Consider the following 18421-nt stretch of genomic DNA (forward strand, 5'->3'; position numbering starts at 1 on the left):
TTCGCTTTTACGCATTCGCACAGAAGCAAGGGGAACTGCGAAAAAGCCGAGCGATGCGGGCAGCCATATTTCTACTGAGTTTCGATTGATTGATACCAGCACCAGAAAGTCCAAATATTGTTTCCCGTTCGGTGATTGATGCGCGTCCCGGGCTCTGACAGGATTATAATTGAATAGCCGAAATATTTCGAAAGCTCACTTACGATTGTTTTCAAGTGCTTGCTCGAATGGGAATGCTTTTTCAACCGGAACCGCTAACGTTACTTCGAAAAGTAGATTTCCAACAATTGATTGCTGAAAAAGGATTCCAAGAGGTTCCACATTATTTTTTCACAATTTTGACCTACGATACTAAATTGGATTTCGAGTTACCGCATCGCGACTATTCCGGGACTAAAAATGCATTGGAAGTCTTGGAACGAGTTCAAACTTCGCGTAGTACCGCCGGCAAAGTCTACAAAATTATGAGACTCTTCGGAACGAAGTCTTCGGCGGAGAAACGACGCATATTTGCATATGCTTCGATGCTCACTATCAGCTTTATACATGGGATATACGAATGGCGCATGAAGGAGCATAGTTTAACCAAAATAATACTTCGAAACGTTTTCCCTAATTGACTCTGTCATCCGCGAATCTCCAGCGTGGTATTCAACTCCTGATTTTCGATGGCATTAGTCCGGGCCGTTAAATCGGAGAAGAGCAACGAAAAGTAAGAATGATTTGGACACGTTGGGTCCCAGGAATGAGAAGAAAATGTCGCAAGGGACGCGGCAAGCAATAGCAGCAAGCAGGTGCTTTTTCTGGCTGGTTAACCGGTCCCAACCACCACTATCGTACTCACAAAGCATGAAGATACGTTGAAATCGACGACGAAGACGACGACGAACCGCTCATGCAGCGAAGCGTTCTCTTCTATAGATATTATCTCGCCACTGAGCTGCACCCAAAGATACACAGACACACACGGGCCTCCAGCCCACTGAAAAACCATCTTTTACGCTCGCAGAATATCAATGACGTAAGCCGGGAATGGATAAAAGTGTATATCGATATAATTCTGGGCCTGCGGGATACCCACAGCCCCGGCAAGCCCTCCGGCATAAGCAGGCTATGCTGCTTGCCGATCCGTTTTCCCTTTTCTCTCACACGCTTCGCTAAAGCCACATGAGCGAAGGAGATACAGCCAGTCAACCAATTTTTATAGTTTTCATTGTACTTAATGCGATCTTGCCTCGCTGCTGCGCACCAAACGCCACGGTGCCCATGCATATAAGGATTGTGGGAAATCTTGGGCCGCGCAACAGCAACGCTATAAACGAGGATCTTGCCTCGGTCGTCTTTACCTTTACTGGGCTGTCGATCGAAACGAGAGCTTTTCCCTCGCATCGAACGGTCATCGAATATTTTTGTGACGCCAGATGCGAGGCTTCTCGAAGCAGATCTCATTCGAAATGCGATGCTCATGGTCTCGGAGTCTCGTCCGCAGGCTTCTAACTCCGTCGATGAAATCCGCACCTCAAACTGTGTGCAATTTCGTATTTTTTCTATCCCGAGACAGGAATGCTCTCTTTTTTTCAATTTTGCACGTCCTCTCGGTAGTGTTCAGAATGAGTTGTCGATTTACAAAGAAAATTATAGAAAAAAGGGCCAGTGGGAGCTCCCCGTTACGAGCAGCCAAACGAACTTCGCAACTTCACTTTTTTCAGATTCCAAGAGTTTCGTAGAAGCCGATAGTTCAGTGGTTCGGTCTCCGGGCAAGGGGGCTCAGCGTCGAGTTAAATATGCATAGGTGAGCAGCTCGCTCCAAACTCAGTCAGCCGTTTCCGTCCTTCTATACTTTTTATTTATTTGGCATAGAAGCAATCCTTCCTGGCCTCGCTTCGTGGCGGGGTATTGTGTAACTCTCCGACTATGGCAAATCTAACCTGAGGAAAGTTGCGAACTTTGTCAGTTGGACTTAGCGCTAGCTTTAACCCGCAGCATAAGACGACGCTGAATTGCTCCGCACACCTACAGACACTTTTGCGGAAGCTCGCTCATGTCGCCCGGCGCAAATCCTGTGCGCAAGTCTCGTAAGAATTCTTACGGAAGTGTGTTGAGGCTCGAACTCGCGCCGAGTTGGCATCGTAGGGCGCTCTCGTCGATGTTTACACGTCGAGGGCACACTCAAATTTCCGACTCGAAGTAAAACCAGCCCATCATCGAGGCTTCTCAAATAAGCTCCGTTCAAACAAGTCTAAAAAAACATTGGAGCATCCCTCGGAATTGTATTTCGGAAAGATCAATCGACAGATCACGCGGCCTCATCCCATTTTAGATTAAACTCTGGAACGTGACTTTGGCCAAAGTACGACCTTAACAAACCATTTGAACTACCTTATTTCAAGCGACTCTTGAAAAATATTCCTGATCCTGAACTCCGAGTCGATTGTGCCTCGGAGATAAACACACGTTGAAAATAGTGCACTAAAGATTTTCCTCTCGCTCTGCATAATCCCACGGTATTCGGTGCGTCGTTCACTACTCCAAGTTATTCCCGGTATGCCTCGGAAGAAAGGAAAACCTACATCCATCTTGGTGCAAGCTCTGGCTCTGAGGCAGCTGCCTATGAGGTTAGGTACGGACTTTCGTGAGTGGTGGTAGTTTTCGAGACGATGACAAGAGTCTGAAGCTCACACCTGGCTTGAAGTCAATGCGATTCTGATAAGCTGCCATAGAAAAGCTCTGAATGCCATTATATTCTAACCACGAACTGTAGACTCTTAGACACTCCTTTATATATATATATGCGAGTCCAATTAGTGATAATTAGGACATCAGTTGATAATGTACCGCTGCCAAATCCCTACGAGCCCTTGCCACTGATCCGGCAATCCGGCTCTTTCACTTTCTCTCTTTCTCCCTCGGCGTGCCGTCTTCATTCGTTCCACGACGGAATGATTTTCTTCCACACGCGAACTTTCTCTGCTCGTCAATATTTCCAGTGGGACTGATTTCCAAAATCAATTGTTTTACCTCGACGCGGTTGGTACGACAAGGCTTCGTGGCAGAAGTTGATCGGCTCAGCGTTTTGGAGTGAAAAAGTTCGTTGGATAAAGGATTTAATGAGCTTTCTTGAGAATGGAAGAAAAAAGGTCGAGAAAGGACATAAAATTGTCAGCAGATTTTACGAATGTAATCGATTAACGAACGCGTGGAATTTTATTGAAAAAAACATGAACGAAAAATCTGATTCGGAGCTATATGGGAGAGGTCGATTCTTCGAGGTTGACGTAGACGCGGTGCGAGCGATATCGATCGAGGGATTCTTTTATTTATTCGTGAAGGTTGGGCGCATTTGGATCGTAGTTCGAAATGCATTCGCTCCCAGAGCGCGATGCAAAGTCCTGAAATTATTGGAAGCCCGCGGAGCTTTGATCACATCCAGCAAAAGGAACAAAAAATCCGCACCGGGACGCTTTGTAAACAAGCATCGTCCGTGTCAGGGGAAAAATGAACGGGGGGGATAGAACGGAAAAAGAGAGTCGAGCAAATATCGTTTCAACGATGTAAAAGAGTCCGGTGGACCGAGAAGCTCTTGAGGTCGAACGAGCCCACAGGGAATCGCGGGAGAACAGAAGAGAGTGTAGGCTCGCGTGTGTGCTCCGAGAGTCTGAGAACGACGGATAAGAAAAAAATCGAGAAGTGGATGGAGACGGTTATAAAAGGTACCAGCGTGGAGAGCCGAGAAAAGTGAAAAAAATCCGTGCGAGAAGCTAAACCAACGCTCGACTAACCTATCTAACTAACAGTGCCCCCTCCCTCCAACAAATCCTTTCCTCTTTCGCTCGCTCCGCGTGGAAAATCTCGCTTTTTTTGTCGCCTCGCGGACCCTGGTATTTTTCTCACAAAGGCGCCACCGATTATCGAGATGCTCACTGACACGTGAGCATTGAACGATGTCACTGGAGTGACAGATCAAAACACGCATTAATTTTCACCAATTCCAAACTCCAATTCATTTTCTGTTCCGTCAAATATGAGCTGGGATTGCGGAACCTCTAATGCGAGAAAAAAAAACAGACGAAAATCAATGAAACAGTCGGATTTACGTAATAAAACAAAAATGTGGGCTTTCACCTCTGCACGGAATAAATCAAATTTCTTTGCATCGAGGGCGGCGCGCGTTGTTTATTTCAATTCAATCTGCCCCGATCTCCTGTTCATTTATTGGATTTCGCATTCTCTTATTTTACTCCCCGCATTGTATTGACGGGCTCATCCAACTCTCTCCTGGACGATCATATTTCCTTGTTTTCTTCGAATATCGTTAAATTATGACACGGAATCTGTATGGATGGATTGGAACAAGTCGCTTTCTCTATTTTGAAGGAAAAAATTCGTGAAATTTCCCTCGGGGGTCGATAATCATGAGTATGGAACCGCCTGCATGTTCCATTATTCGATTCCTTCCAGAGTAATTATCCAATTAATTAGCATTAATCGTAACCATCGTTTCATTCGGGCGCTGCATTATTCAGCGAACCGAAAGTGGGTTAATTCGATAAAATTTTATTTTATCAAACATTCCGGTATAAACGAAAATTATCAGCAGAGCTTCCTCAATATTTCACGAAACAGTGAACGAAAATGAAAATTGTGACTCGATCTTACTAATTTCTAAAATTTTCATTCGAATCGAGAACTTCGATTCAATTTGAAAGGAGCAAGCGGAATGAGGTTTTTAACTACCACAACCTTAAATAAGTGGAAATAACGAAAAGGATGATTAAAAGCGTAGAATCACGCAGGTCACGCCATGACCCAACTGTCCGGACGACGCCGATGCTCTGGAAAACGACAAGTGAACGTCACCGAATGAAAGAGGAAATGCGAAAAAAGAGGAATTTTGACAATGCCAAGGAACAGAAGGAAGAAAAGTTTTATAGATGCTGAACGAGGAAAAGATTCTGCCGCTGAGAGCTTCTTATCCACAGTGCTTCGAGCCAGTCTGAGAACTTGTCGACTGGCCCTGTGTCCTCGGCCTTTGTCTTTCACGCTCGAGATCTTATTCGCTCGCGGGCTAGCCTCGAACCCCCTTCTGCGCACCTTCGTTTATTTCCATTCTCTCGTTCGCACCTCGTCCCGAGCCTCTCTCACCTGCTCGCAATGGAATTTCTAACGGCCACCCCGCCCCGACTTTTGCTCGATGTTTTTGCAAGAACTTTGAAATTTCGGGTTCCACTGCTTTTTTTTATTTATTTTGATTTCGTTCGCTGCCCAGGAGAGGGAATTTGGTGGGGGTAGAAAAAAATTCAAATGCCATTCGAGCTTTTCGGGTTATAATCGTTTCGGGTTAAAGAAAATGATTGCTGACGAGGTGCGTTTTAGAAGCGAGCTTTTCGCTCCTACTCAAACGAGGTTGCTCTGCTCGCTTGCTAAAGTGCAACTCCAAACAGTGCCGTTATCAGTGGGGAGCTTTTAAAACTACTCAAAAAACACCGGAAATGGGAATGCTCAACGTTTAATGCGTTGTCATTAAGAACGGAAATGTGCGCAGTAAGCGATGCAAAAACGACTTTTTTAAATCGTATAAAAACCACTTTACGGCTTGAAAATCGTGTCGAAAGTGCTCAAGGATCGCGGCATTGGGATATCGATTAAACTCGTCGTGCGCTGAACAGCCCCTCAAATGACAGTTCTGTAATTCTAATCGTACTGAAAAAATTCCATACATTCAAGTTCACAAAGACCTTGTTGGAATGGAGAAAAACTTGGAAGATCGCCGAACCCGTAACTGCGGTCGCACAACCATCATATTTTTCCGCATACACAAAAACACTAAAAATACTCATTTTGGAGTCGACTTTTTAAAATGGAAAGAAAACATTGAAGATGGAAGTTGAGGGTTTCCTTTTGAATGTTCCAACCAATGATTTCGAGCGAAAAACTTGAATCGCGGTTCATAAAATTTTGGTTAACCTCGAGCCACAACCGTTTTTCTCGACGAGCAACGAGGAACTACCTTCAACTGACACACACTTTGAGATACTTTTCAAAAACAAGCACACGTAGCGAGAGATAAAAGAGTAGCCGAATCATTTCGCTTTGGTTCTTCACTCGGTCGATTCATCAATGTTCGAGACTCGGGCGCACAACGATTTGTCAATATCACGAGACGTATACACTCGGTGGGCCGGACGAGTCGTAGCTAATATCCGGAGACTTCTTCCCACCACCTCCTCCTCCTCCTCCTCCTCCTCAGAAACGTTCGTACCTTCCTGGTGGGAAAGAAGTAAAAGTCTTGGTGGTAAGTCATGGTCGGAAACCGCGTCACGGCTACTCGGCCGGAGCAAACGCTCTGCAAACACCCTCCCCATATAGATAAAAGCACTCTTCTGACTTTTCCTCCATCATAACTTTTCCTTCTCCTCTTTTTGGCCGGGTTTCTCCCAATCTTATTTCTTCTTTCGCTCGTTTTCATTCCCGCGTATACCAAGCTGCTAGAAAACTCGATAAACTTTTCTCGGCAACTGTCAACGCGAATTATGTCAACCAAACTTCTCGAGGTGTTCGAAAGGAAACTGGAGGGAAAAAATCGCATGACCGGTGGCCTTATGCGTTTTCCAGGAATTTCCTCATTATGAAAACGTGATCGAAATCAGTCTGGGACGCCCTTCATTGCTTTATTTTATTACCCCCAACGAACAGACGCTGACAGCAACGAACATTGAAATGGTACGTTTGCTAAACTTTTTCAACCTATCGAGTATATAAAGAAAGTTTTCCAACCATTCCCAGCGGCTGTCGCTGCCTTCCTTATTTACTTGCTTCAAATTTCCTTAATAAAAGATATTTCATTTCGATATTTTTCATCAATTTACCTCAAAATATAGAATCTCAGCGAGAATTATAGCTCCCGATGAAATTTTTATTCTCGAAATCCAGCGCATATGTATTTTTGCTTCAATACACCGATTTATTTCGGTTCCCCTTAATCAAGATAATTCCTTCACTAAAAGATTTTCCTACCGTCTTATTCTTGAATTTCCCGATTTTTCCGAGGCTCTATAATGTAATAACGTACGAAATTCCCAAAAGTCTGGTCGCTCCGCGCACGGTGTATTGGAAATCGAAGGTTGGACAGTTTCACGTGTATCGGTACGAAGCGGGAGTATATTTGAGTCGGTCGAACAGCAAGTTCCGTCTAATAAAATTCCAGCATACGTTTTAGCAGAAATCCACCAAAGTTTGTTCGCGATGCCTCCAAACGAATTATGATTAGATTTTCAAGTACGATTTCCCCAAAATTGGACAAATGAATATATTTCGTGAGTTGGCAGCCGTTCCTTCATTTCATGACTCCGGTGAGTGGAGTTGAACAACCGAAAATGGGAAGTAAGAATCGGCGAGCTGAACCAGCAATTAAACATGTCTGGAGCAGGAAGTGGCAGAGAAATCTTCGAGCAAAGATAGAGCGATAAAAAGAATAATCTTTTACGCTCACCGGAGAGAGAAAGAGCGAGAGAGGGGAGCAGGAAAGTGTTGGCAGCTCACCGAATGGGGCAATTTGTCGACACAAGTATAACAGCCGGTGCCAGTACGTGGTTCTTTTCTCTCGCGAGCGGTGATTTCTTTGAGGGCAGGGGTCAGATTCGTCGGTGTGATCAAGAGGTCCATCGGGTGATAATGTCGTCGCATTAGTTACGAACCCGAGCATAATATTGTGCGAGTAGTCCCATGGAAAGTTGTGAACGTGGCACTTTTTCGGGCTAGAAAAGTCTGAGGGAATCCAACACCGAGTTTTGGAAAGGAGAAGAGCGAAATATGCGCATTGAAGCGAATAAGAGAGCGAGGAAGACATAAACATTCGCAACATTATCCCTGGAGGGCGACGTTTTCACTGTGGCAGTTTTATATTTTATAGTAGATAAAGCGTAATAGTTCCGGACGAATGCACGATAATCCATTTATCACCATGAGCGTAAAACCTGAATTTTATAATTTTTGTTGCAGGATGTTGTTTCGTGACGTTTTATACGAGAAAAGCCGCCCTTATCGCCCAGAACGCGTTGCACAACGTCAAAACCTTTCCTGGGGTGAGTAATAAAAAAAAGTAATTGGAAAAGAGTGATAGAAATAAAGGAAGCTCGGCATACTGGATGAGAGAACTTGAAACCGAGTCATATTTTCGCTGCGATGTTAGCGCGCAGCAGGTAAAGAATCAAGACTGTAGAAATGAGTTCTGCATCTGGAGCTTCTGAAACACCTTTTTCCGTGAGATTCTCTCCCGAGAATTTTCATGATAAGAAAGAAACCTCCCGATATTTTGCATATACGTATATACTCGTGTATATTTGTGAATGCAGAGGATGAGCGTTGGGAAGCTTCTCGAGTCATAACGATAACTTTCTCACAAGAGTATATAACGTTCCACTTATTCGCGCCAGAAGGTGACACTTTCCAAAGTTTTGAGTGTATCCAACCTTCGTATATGATGTACATATCTAGAGGGGACGAGTAAAAATTGCAGTGTATATATACGCGCAAGAGTGAGCGAACGGGCGAGCAAATATTTGTTGTTCTCAAAGTTTTTTAATCACTCAACTTGGCTCAACCGCACATACTTCACGCCTCCGCGTCACTCTCGTCGAACGGACGTTACACGTTTTTTCTACCGTTTCGCTATAAATTGCAACGCGAAAGAAACGATTTCGTCGACTGTTACGAGCCCTCAATTGAAATATGAATCGGGACGTCAATATTTTCGCGAGTACCAACTCGATACTTGCCGGCTTCGTATCTTCGATGGTTACTTTGGCTCGCGCATCGATCGCGAACCCCGAAAAAGCTCCGACGAGATTCCACGATATTGTCCGACCAAAATCCACTTAAATATAAACCAGCGCCGGTACAAGTTCCCTCTAATTGTTCCTCGTGCTATCGTCTCGATGCAATACCGTAATGCATTAGAACCGCTGCACCGCCGAACTGAAAAGCACTCCGGACAAATTGGGAAACGAAAAAAATCAGTTATCTTAGCATGTGTCTAATTAGATGCATTAGCTAAATTAAATTTATTCCGTTGCTTGTTTCTTTCAGGATTTTCGAGCCTTTTTTCGCTTTGGGTTGATGAATTTTACTTTTCAATGTTAATGGAATACACGAGAAAAAGATGGTGAAAGGGGAAGAGAGAGAGAAAGAAGGAAAGAGGGAGGCTAGCGGGGAGGAAGAGGGAGTGAGATGAACGGTATCGCAGGATAATTGTTCGCCGTACACAAGAGCGATGGCTCTCGATGGTAGAACTTTCTACGTAATTGCGAGACGTCATTATGAGCATTTAAACGATTCTAATGGGCGTGCTTCTCAGCCTGTTTCTCGCGATATTCCAGACGTATTATCCGAGATAGAATAACGAAGAGCCGCGTGCACGTCGGGTAATGGGTTCAAGACATTTACCTCACAAATTGGGGCAATTATTGTCTCCTCGCGATTGCTCTCGATTTATATACCTTCAGAAATTATCTTCGGCGTTACTCGCCATCCCTTCGAACATGTGCACTGCATATTCGCCGAATCCCTCGCCATTTTATAGTCCTCCAATCCACGCTTTTTTCTCGAATCATCGTTCCGATCTTCATCCGCATTCGGAGGTTAAAACGTCGCGCTTTATTCGAGCTTGAAAAGTCCGAATTCCAACTCGGGCTTGCCGCCGATTCGATATACAATTTTAACGAACTGTTGAGTTCACTTTAATAAATCCGACGATAAAAAAGTCTTTTATACACGCGGTTTGCGGAATATTAATCATCCCATTGGCAAATTTATTTTTGAAATCATTGAAGAAACATCCAAAATCGAGAGATAAAACGGGCTTTCCATATGTACACAAGTCGCCAAACTACGATACATCCTGGCACGAATGTCGCTTAGCAGAATATTCACCAGCATGTGCTGCGGACCCCGGGTACAGGGGCCTTCAAAACAAGCATGCTACATCGCTCGTCCCTGAATTGCTGCTCGAACCTGAAGATTTCCAAGTTTTTTAAATGTTCATGAATACTCGATTTTTCAAGAGTGTTACTCCACTGGACCAACGAAATTAGAACCTTTGGAGAAACATTCGAACGCACACCTTTTGAGGACGGAGATTTTTACGTTAAAATCGAGCATTTTTTACGCGAAATTTATGCATAATAATGACAAATTTTTCAAGTAAAGCATGCTCGCGTCCTTTAAAGGTTAAAATTCATTCTTCTAACCAGATTAGACAGAAATTGGACAGAGAATCGAACCCCAAATTAATGTGCTTACGTCTGTGATTCGAATTTCATTTTCACTCGGGAAAAGTGAGTTGAAATCACGAAATCCTCAGATTCACGATTGTAAAGTTCGTTTACCGAACGAAGGTTAGTTCGATTTTGAAAGATCCTCTACAGTAGGTCGTTGTAATATGGCTTAGACTTAATCCATCGAGTGCAAGAGCGCTGTGAGGTTCGTATACGAAAAGGCTCAACGCTTGGAAGGTCGGCCGTTCGAAGCCGCCACTGCCTTGCCGCTTAAGCTCCGCCAGATATTTATTGTCTCACAAATTACTCTCCGAGGAGTTTGCAGCAGCGAAGCGTGTCTTCGTGAGCTCGGACCCCGCCTCGACGTCATACTCTTCGCAGTCTTGGTTCGCGTGTAGTGGTAGAACGTAACTACTGGAGGCCGTGCGCGCGGTGTGCACCAACTCCGAACGGATGAGACACGGCTTTAAACTCCGCCGGACCATTTGCCTCGTTTGTTCACGAAACTAGAAAGCTCACGCAGGGCCAACAATAACACTATTGTCCGTTTTTATCTTGCTGTATTATTCTATTTTTCATTCTCATTTTTTTTCATTCGTTTTACCAAACTTTATGTTCTACCTGTGTCGGGGATTATGTTCAATAATTAATTACGATGAGTCTCTCGAAACTGGGCGCCCCGGCGAGGGTCTGAACAAAGCTTTACCGTCACTACTGCAGTGGAAATTCCCGCAAATAAGTCGGCTTTTACCGCTCTTCGCTGTTTTCACGCCGATGACGACGTACGAACAAGACACGAATTATTTCATGTTAGGCGAAATTTACTTTTTATTATACACGAGTTTATTTTGGTTTTACTATTTTTAGTAACTTTAATCATTTCAGACAAACGTGAATGAAGCTCTAATCGATATTGTCGGATTTTTGAGGCGTCACTCCAATGTGACCGAGCATTTTGTGTCGACTTTCTCTCGTTGAATACGAAGCGTTCATTAAACTCGTTTATGATGTCAAGTTTTGCCGATATAAATGAAACAATCTGTCAGAATAATGTGTTTTGGCAACATTCGAGCACCCCAGAAGCTTTTGTTTGCGCTCCAAAGCTCGGATCGGCTCGGATAATATCTTGTACCTCCGCGATAACATTTTCATAAGTTGCGCCTAACATGCGCCTCTAGAACAATGGCAATGTTTGTCCATTGTCGTGTCCTCGTTTGTCGACACTCCTGACAAGTATCGACGCCGGCACATGAATCTGATGAGCTAAAACGCTTCAACGGGGCCGAAACGACCTTAAAGTTTGTACTTTCATTTAAAAAAATTGTACTTTTCAAATCTCAATCCTCCCTCTGAATATTGCTTCAACGGCGTTTCTAATAATATTTATCACAATGTACGTAAGAAGCTTAAACTGCATCCGATTCGATGGAATTCTATTACACGCAGAGAAAACATCTTTCAAAAACGCATTGTGAAATTCCAGTCACAAAACCGATATTCCCTGATGGAAGGCGCAATGAAGTTCGAAAGTGGGAAGTGAATTTCTATATTTCGGTTATTTCGAACCGAAAAGGTATCGAGATTTCGAATTACGTCGGTGAATAACATTCATAAAAATCTAATAGAGAATCGAAAACGTTCGGACCCGAAGAACGATATCAAACGCGGAAAAATGTCAAATGGAATCGGATGAAAAATAACTTTTTGCAGAAGAAGAGAAAGAAAAAATCACCAAACAGTGACTTTTTTGGCCTCCAAACCTGGATTGTTCGTGAAATGAAAACAAATTTTGGTGGCACGCATTAGTCGTTTTATAGGAAGGTGTAATCCACCGTCATATCGTTGCGAAATTAATAAAAGGACTTTTCGCAAGTCCTTTTTCGGTGCAGACGATGTGAGGAGCTTCCGGCGCCGATCCTTGGCGAGAGGTAGAGATGCGAGGAGGACTTGAAATCCTCCGAAGATCTCTGGAATTCTCGAGATCTCCGAACTTTGTTGTAGGTTCATCGTAAAACCACAACACGTCGTCGTCGCCCCGAGACAAATTTATTCTACAAATCTCTTCCCACGAGTGATCATCAGAATTTTTAATGATTATCACCACCAGCATCGTGGATTAAGAAACTCTCCACAGAAATGAACCAGCTTCAAAAAACGCCCTCGCAAGTGAATACGACAAAGTTCAAAATAATTCTGCTAAATCATTAACGAGGAAGAAGGAACGAAAGTTAGCGCAAAGCGAACACCTTTCGGCCGAAGAATTATCGACGGATCTGCTCAACCTCCAGAACCACAATTATATCCTTCATCTGTCTGTTCTTGAATGAATCCTCGGGCAAAAATCAGTATTTTAACACGTCGATATTTCTCATAATATCCAGCCTCGTTCAATTAATATCTCCAATAGAAGAGTGTCAGAACAGAGATATTTTGGAGCGAAGATGTGGCGCAACTGACAACCAGATGCGTTGAAATAAGACTTGAAAGAGTTATTTCAGAGTTATTATGGAATTATTCTAGAATAGAGGTGGGTTATTTTATCAAAAGATAGATTTATGCTCACAGAGTTATTCCAAGAATAGTAACATATGAAGAATAATGTTGCGTTGCGACACTAGATCGGAAATATTTGTCCGCAGAGTTGATAAAATGCAGTTATTAAAGAGTCGAGTCGTACTCTCAGAGGAACGAAGCTGATCTATCAACCACAAATCCTATTGCGGAGTGCCAATGATATTGTACAATGGTCGCAGTGACATAAAGTGTCGACCTGATACGTCAGGTTTGAATCCAATGGCCACGTATGTACTGACCAAAAATAAATCGGTTGAATCAATGAAATCTTTCAGTAACACCAAACGTTATGGAAAGCTAATCTTGCCAGAGAAGCCGAGCAGAGAAATGACTCGTTGAATTATTTGAGAATAGAGGAATGAAGCAAGAAATTGTTATGCTGCCAGACAGTTTGTTGAGCGCCGAATTCAATTAAAATAAATGAAGATTAAAAAGGTTCAATTCCGTGTGGAGAGTCTGGAACAGGAAGTTTCCAAGCTCGGTCCTAAAACAGCGGTGCAAAAAGTCACTCGTAGATTGAATGCTTCGTGTGTATCTAACTGTACTATTCATAATAGTTGTGTAAGCAAGTTATAAGAAGGGGATAAGGAGAAAGCACGAGGAACGCCAGCTGCACAAAACAGTCTTGACACTTTGGGACGTGTACTTGTGTCTTATTAATTAGTTTGGGGAAGATTCAACTGCTGGGAGATGCATCATTGAAGCTTGTGCCTGAAACTAGCTGAGCCAACGATCCTCGATCAGAGGTCCACAGTTTTTGGTAATTTGGGACTTGGGACGCTGCTCGAATGATATTCGTAACATCTCGTCGGTTTACTCGAGTCCGCAGTTGCTATGACGATTCGCGACAAACGTACGATTGCGAAAAATGTTCTTTTGAAAAGTTGTTTTTGTTCAATTTCATCACTCCAAGTTTAGTGGGTTTTTACAATTTTCTGCTTCATCCAAACGTTTGGGCTTCTGTTGACGAGCTTTGAATACTCACTTTTTTGTAGTCGCTCAAATAGTTGATGAGCCAATTAGTCTAGACTCGTGCTATTTGTGAAGAATTTTAATGCCCCCTTCGTTCGGAGTGCCAGCAAATCGGCTTGAAATTTCAATTATAGGAGCAAATGGTTCTTATAATTGCTCAGGGCCTGTAACATTTGATTTGGCTAGCTTTTCCATTTTTACTGGCTTTTGGTAATACCCTGTGATAATACCAAACTCCTCTATTTGTCAGGAATTTGAATGGTTGAAAAGTCACACTGGTTTCATGTTTTGTTAAACTGGAATCATATCCTGCACGAGTGGTGCGAGCATCGAACGTCATCTTGTTTGGGTAGCGCTTTCACCGAAGGTTTTGTGGGATTTCCGGTCATGAGAAACTGCGAAAACGCGCTCAACAACTATCTGTATTCGGCGTCTGTTAGCACATGCCTCAGACGTGACGGTTCAGTAGTTGACCTGGTTATGTTCTTCCGGACTCGCAAGTTTTTGCTGTATTTGTTGAATATTCATGGAACGAATGCTCGTAGGTAGCCCGACAAGGTCTTTGCCCATCGATAATTTCTTAGGGTCCAATAAAAATCGATCGTCACACGTGTGTAGTAGCTTGCGCGTAAAGAATTCTCTTTCGTTGGTTGACAGAACATCGAATGGAAAAGAAAATGATTTTTTTGTTCATCCAAAAAATACATTGAAAGCTAGACCGTTGTTTTTCTCCGATCGAGGCAAAAGAATAATACCAAATTGAAAAACTTTATTATCATCGATGAAAGTACAATATTCTCGAAGGTGGCCCTGTCCCGGTCTCAGTTACGGCAAATTGACTGGTCCTAAGTAAACCCAGAAACTTTGTGCCCGTCAGCATGAGAGCTTTTCATTCTTTCACGTGGCTGACAGGCTTCTTCCATTTAGTCCGTTACCTAAATAGATTTTTTCCTTTCTTCCAACATGATTTTCGCAGTATCCGCTATAAATCCTGAACCATTAATGCCCGTTTTCTCCGACGCGGTCCAAGCTCAGTTCAATTTTTTTCATATAGTTTCGAGATAGGATGAACCGAGTTTAAACTCAGATTAACGTTGGAGAAAACGGGCATAAATTGTGTAGATAAGAACGAAAAGGGAATGAAACGTATCAATGGCAACGAACAAACAAACGTGTTCGTAGCGACGGATAAATCTTGTTCGACCGATCGACACCGAATGTAAATCCGTATCCATGACCACTAACAAACAAATGTGTCCATGGCAACGAAAACTTGTTGAAGTATAAACTACTCGCAGAAGGACCTGCTCATCCGTTTGTACTCGTAGCAAATTAAAATGCCGATCCATTTCATCTGTTTTTCCCATCCCTCTGGAGAATCTCTCATCCATTCGGTCCCCGTCCATTCCCGCATCACAGCCATCCGTTCAGCCATCCGTGCGTTTATTGATTTGTTAATACGTCACAAGCCTCCGTCGCATCGATTCATTTTTCTCTCTGTTTATCGATCCTACGATTCATTCGTCCACCAGCTTCATCCATTTCAAATACCTTTTCTCGAGCTCATACTCGTCGCTCGAGACCGAGGAAAACGGGAGTACATTGGACCGGTAAACAGCAAACTGTGACGATATTAAATTCGATAATAATCATTTTAAGAGACGAGAAACCCTCGAATGCTGGCTTCGCTCGTCATTGTCGCTCTCACCAAATTCATGAAATTCGATAACTTTCGTATCGATTTTCTAATCTAATACATTTACAGTGTATTTCGCTTTCTGGGAAATGAGCGTATTTTGAAGAAAAAACCGCGTCTCACTTACGTATCTACAGACCCAGGGGCTTCGGGGCTGATTCTCCTTAAACTATCCTATTATACGGACACAAACGACCTGCCCCCTCTCGAGTTTCTTTTCTCTTTCGAGAGAGTGTTCGGTCTGTTCATGGTAAACAATCACTGACTGGAATGAGAAGATCGAGAGCGTTTCGAGAGAAAATTAAGAAGAAAGAAGAGGAAGTATGCGAACAAACGATGAAAAATATCTGCTCCGAGGCTATAGAGAAACTCGCAGCACTCCCGTGGCAATTCGCGAAAGCGCGAGGGACTAGGTTGAGACCCTTTTGAGTCGATAGTTAGAGAGAGCAAAGTAGATTCAGAGCGAGAGAGAGGGTGGGAGGGCAAAGGAGTGGACACTTGAATTTCAGGACAAGGAAAGGTGAAGCACGAGCGAAAAGGACGCCGGCCCGAGTAAGAGAGAAAATAAATAGAAGGGACAGAATTGAGTTCCGGCGACGTATTTTCGCGATGAAACAGTTGACTGGATGAGTGGGTTGCGGCGTAAGGAGAATGAGAAAAGCACGAACCTCGCCCTCGATTATTCTCTTCCTCCCTCCCTCTCTCTCTCTCTCTTTCCCTTCTTTCGCTTAATCGTACGAGTGCGCAACTGAGAAAGAGGAAGCGAGTCGTTCGAGACCCGACACGAGAGCGACGCAGAGAAATATCTGACCGACTCCGGTGTGTGTGAGAGAATAAGGAAAATGGTAGAAGAAAGGAGACTCAAAAGAGACAGGAACAAGTATACACGTAGCCATCGCACACAGGAGTTTCGACCTAAAAATGACAGACTTACTGCCTTCCACTCGACGAGCCTAAAGCACGAATGATCGATTTCCGTGTATCGACGTGACAGTCTCTACGCAGCAAACACTTCGTCAGAAAAATTCTTTCTCAATGAATTTTTAAAACTTTCGTACATTTTTATTCAGTCTTGACTCCACATTGAATCTTATTTCCAAACTTCTTTCTCGTGATTATTCAATAATGATTCACTCCACAGTGTGATTGGCCTTCGAAAATAGTGAGCAAGCGTGCTTCCACATTGAATATCCTGTACGTACATAGATTGAATAGAGTGGATGAAACGGAGGGGAGAAGGGTTGGGCGGTTGAGGATTTTTCGTAAGGTGAGGCGAGGGAGGGGACCCATCCAGTACCCAGTGGCGAAGGGGAAGGAATACCCAAAGAAATGGCGAAGGCGCAAGGGTCGTGGACGCTGTTGTTGCACATTCAGAGCCAGAGGGAGAGAGCGAAAGATGGAGACGGCGAGAGGGAGCGAGGAGAGGAGGGGGAGGACTAGGAACGGCTGTGCTAAACTCTTGTGAACATTTCAAGGAGTTTAGCTTTTCTCGTATCGGATTTCGTTTCCACAAGTGGCGCGCATGGAGTCGAGAGGTCTGTGTCGGCCCGGTACCGGAGAAATGAGTCAACCGCGGTGTGCAATGCATCTCTTGTATAATACTCGGCAACCCCGAGCCCGCGTGTACCGTCTACCCCAAAACGAAAGATTTTTCCCGACTGAGAGTCTTCTCTCTTTCATTTTTCGTTCGATTCTCCTTCACGCTTATTTTCTTCCTTTTCTCTTCCAAACGAAACATCCCCCTCGCTACGTTTCAGTCTATTTTCAGCTTTTAGCGGACACTGTGTTCCGATCGATGAGCTTGATATTTTCAGATTTTTTAAATCGATAAACTTTGTTAAGTACCCAGAAAATATTGCTCGTAACGGTTAATAAAATGTCGAATTTGAGTACTTTAAACCCAGCTCGAACAACCGAAACAGTAATTTGAATTCAGCGGACGAAACTTGGGCTTTCCATGCACGAGAACCCACCGTGCTCTGTTGGGAGAGTTTTACTATTTTTGTTGCGTCCTCGGATAAATGGAGGACATTTGTCATGGAGCAAGAACATCATTGCTATATCATATCAGCGATCCTTCATTCGCTTCAGGCTTCATATAACGTCGAGTACAATAAATTTGCAATGCAGACTCGTTCAAACAGTCCTGCCAGCTTATGCCGATGTGCGAACTTGGTCAAAACTTTGAAGCAACAAAAAGGTTGAAAAAACGTTGAAAAAGTCGCACCCCCGGGTCCAAATTCCATCACTTTTGAATGAAGTAGCCGACATTTTTGTTTTTACGCGAAATAAGTAATTGCCACTTTTCATTACAGCTGATAAATGAGGTAAAGAAATTCACTGCGAAAAATCGCGCATTCGCTGCAAATACGAAATGAATACTTTTCAGGTGAACAGGAAAAAACTGGTGATACAAAGTTCATCAAACATTCTGCTTAGATCAATCGCGGATTACCATCCATCAAAACCGGCATATCGTACTGATAACTCGGGTATAGAATGAAAGAAATCGTAGTGTAGGTCGATGGGATGAAGGATGGAATGGCGAATGGCTCGGTGGTATGGACACGATCTATTGGATGTATGGAATGGATGAGGTCAGATAAATGGAAGGTCTTACTGGCTACGAGTGCATAGAGATGATACGTTTCTTTGCAGAGCTCATTTTTCTCTGGCACCAAGACCAAGTTTCGCTTTTTAGTGAGACTCATCTTTTTAGCAATATGAATTAGTTATTGATGGTTCGAGTGAATCATCGAGATTCAGTTTCAGAGCGCCTTTTTTTCGCTCAATTAATGCGAAAATTCGTCAATTCGTCAAGACGTCAATTCGTGACGCCTCAGCAGTCGGAAGTCTTTTTCATTTTGTCACGAGAATGATGTTCGAACTCGAGCGGAATGGAGCTATT

The 18421-nt window shown here is 43.4% G+C and overlaps 1 protein-coding gene across 14 annotated transcripts in view; it reads left to right on the forward strand.

The window, feature by feature from the left end:
- LOC122412491 (CUGBP Elav-like family member 1-A) overlaps positions 1-18421 on the forward strand; it is a 262155-nt gene that overhangs the window by 146105 nt on the left and 97629 nt on the right. For all 14 annotated transcript variants that reach the window (XM_043422029.1, XM_043422033.1, XM_043422032.1 and 11 more), the window contains one exon: positions 7999-8081. In XM_043422029.1, the coding sequence (XP_043277964.1) occupies positions 7999-8081 (83 nt within the window). The remainder of the gene's footprint in view (positions 1-7998; positions 8082-18421) is intronic.

Source organism: Venturia canescens, chromosome 6, assembly GCF_019457755.1.
Source record: "Venturia canescens isolate UGA chromosome 6, ASM1945775v1, whole genome shotgun sequence".
NCBI lineage: Eukaryota > Metazoa > Arthropoda > Insecta > Hymenoptera > Ichneumonidae > Venturia > Venturia canescens.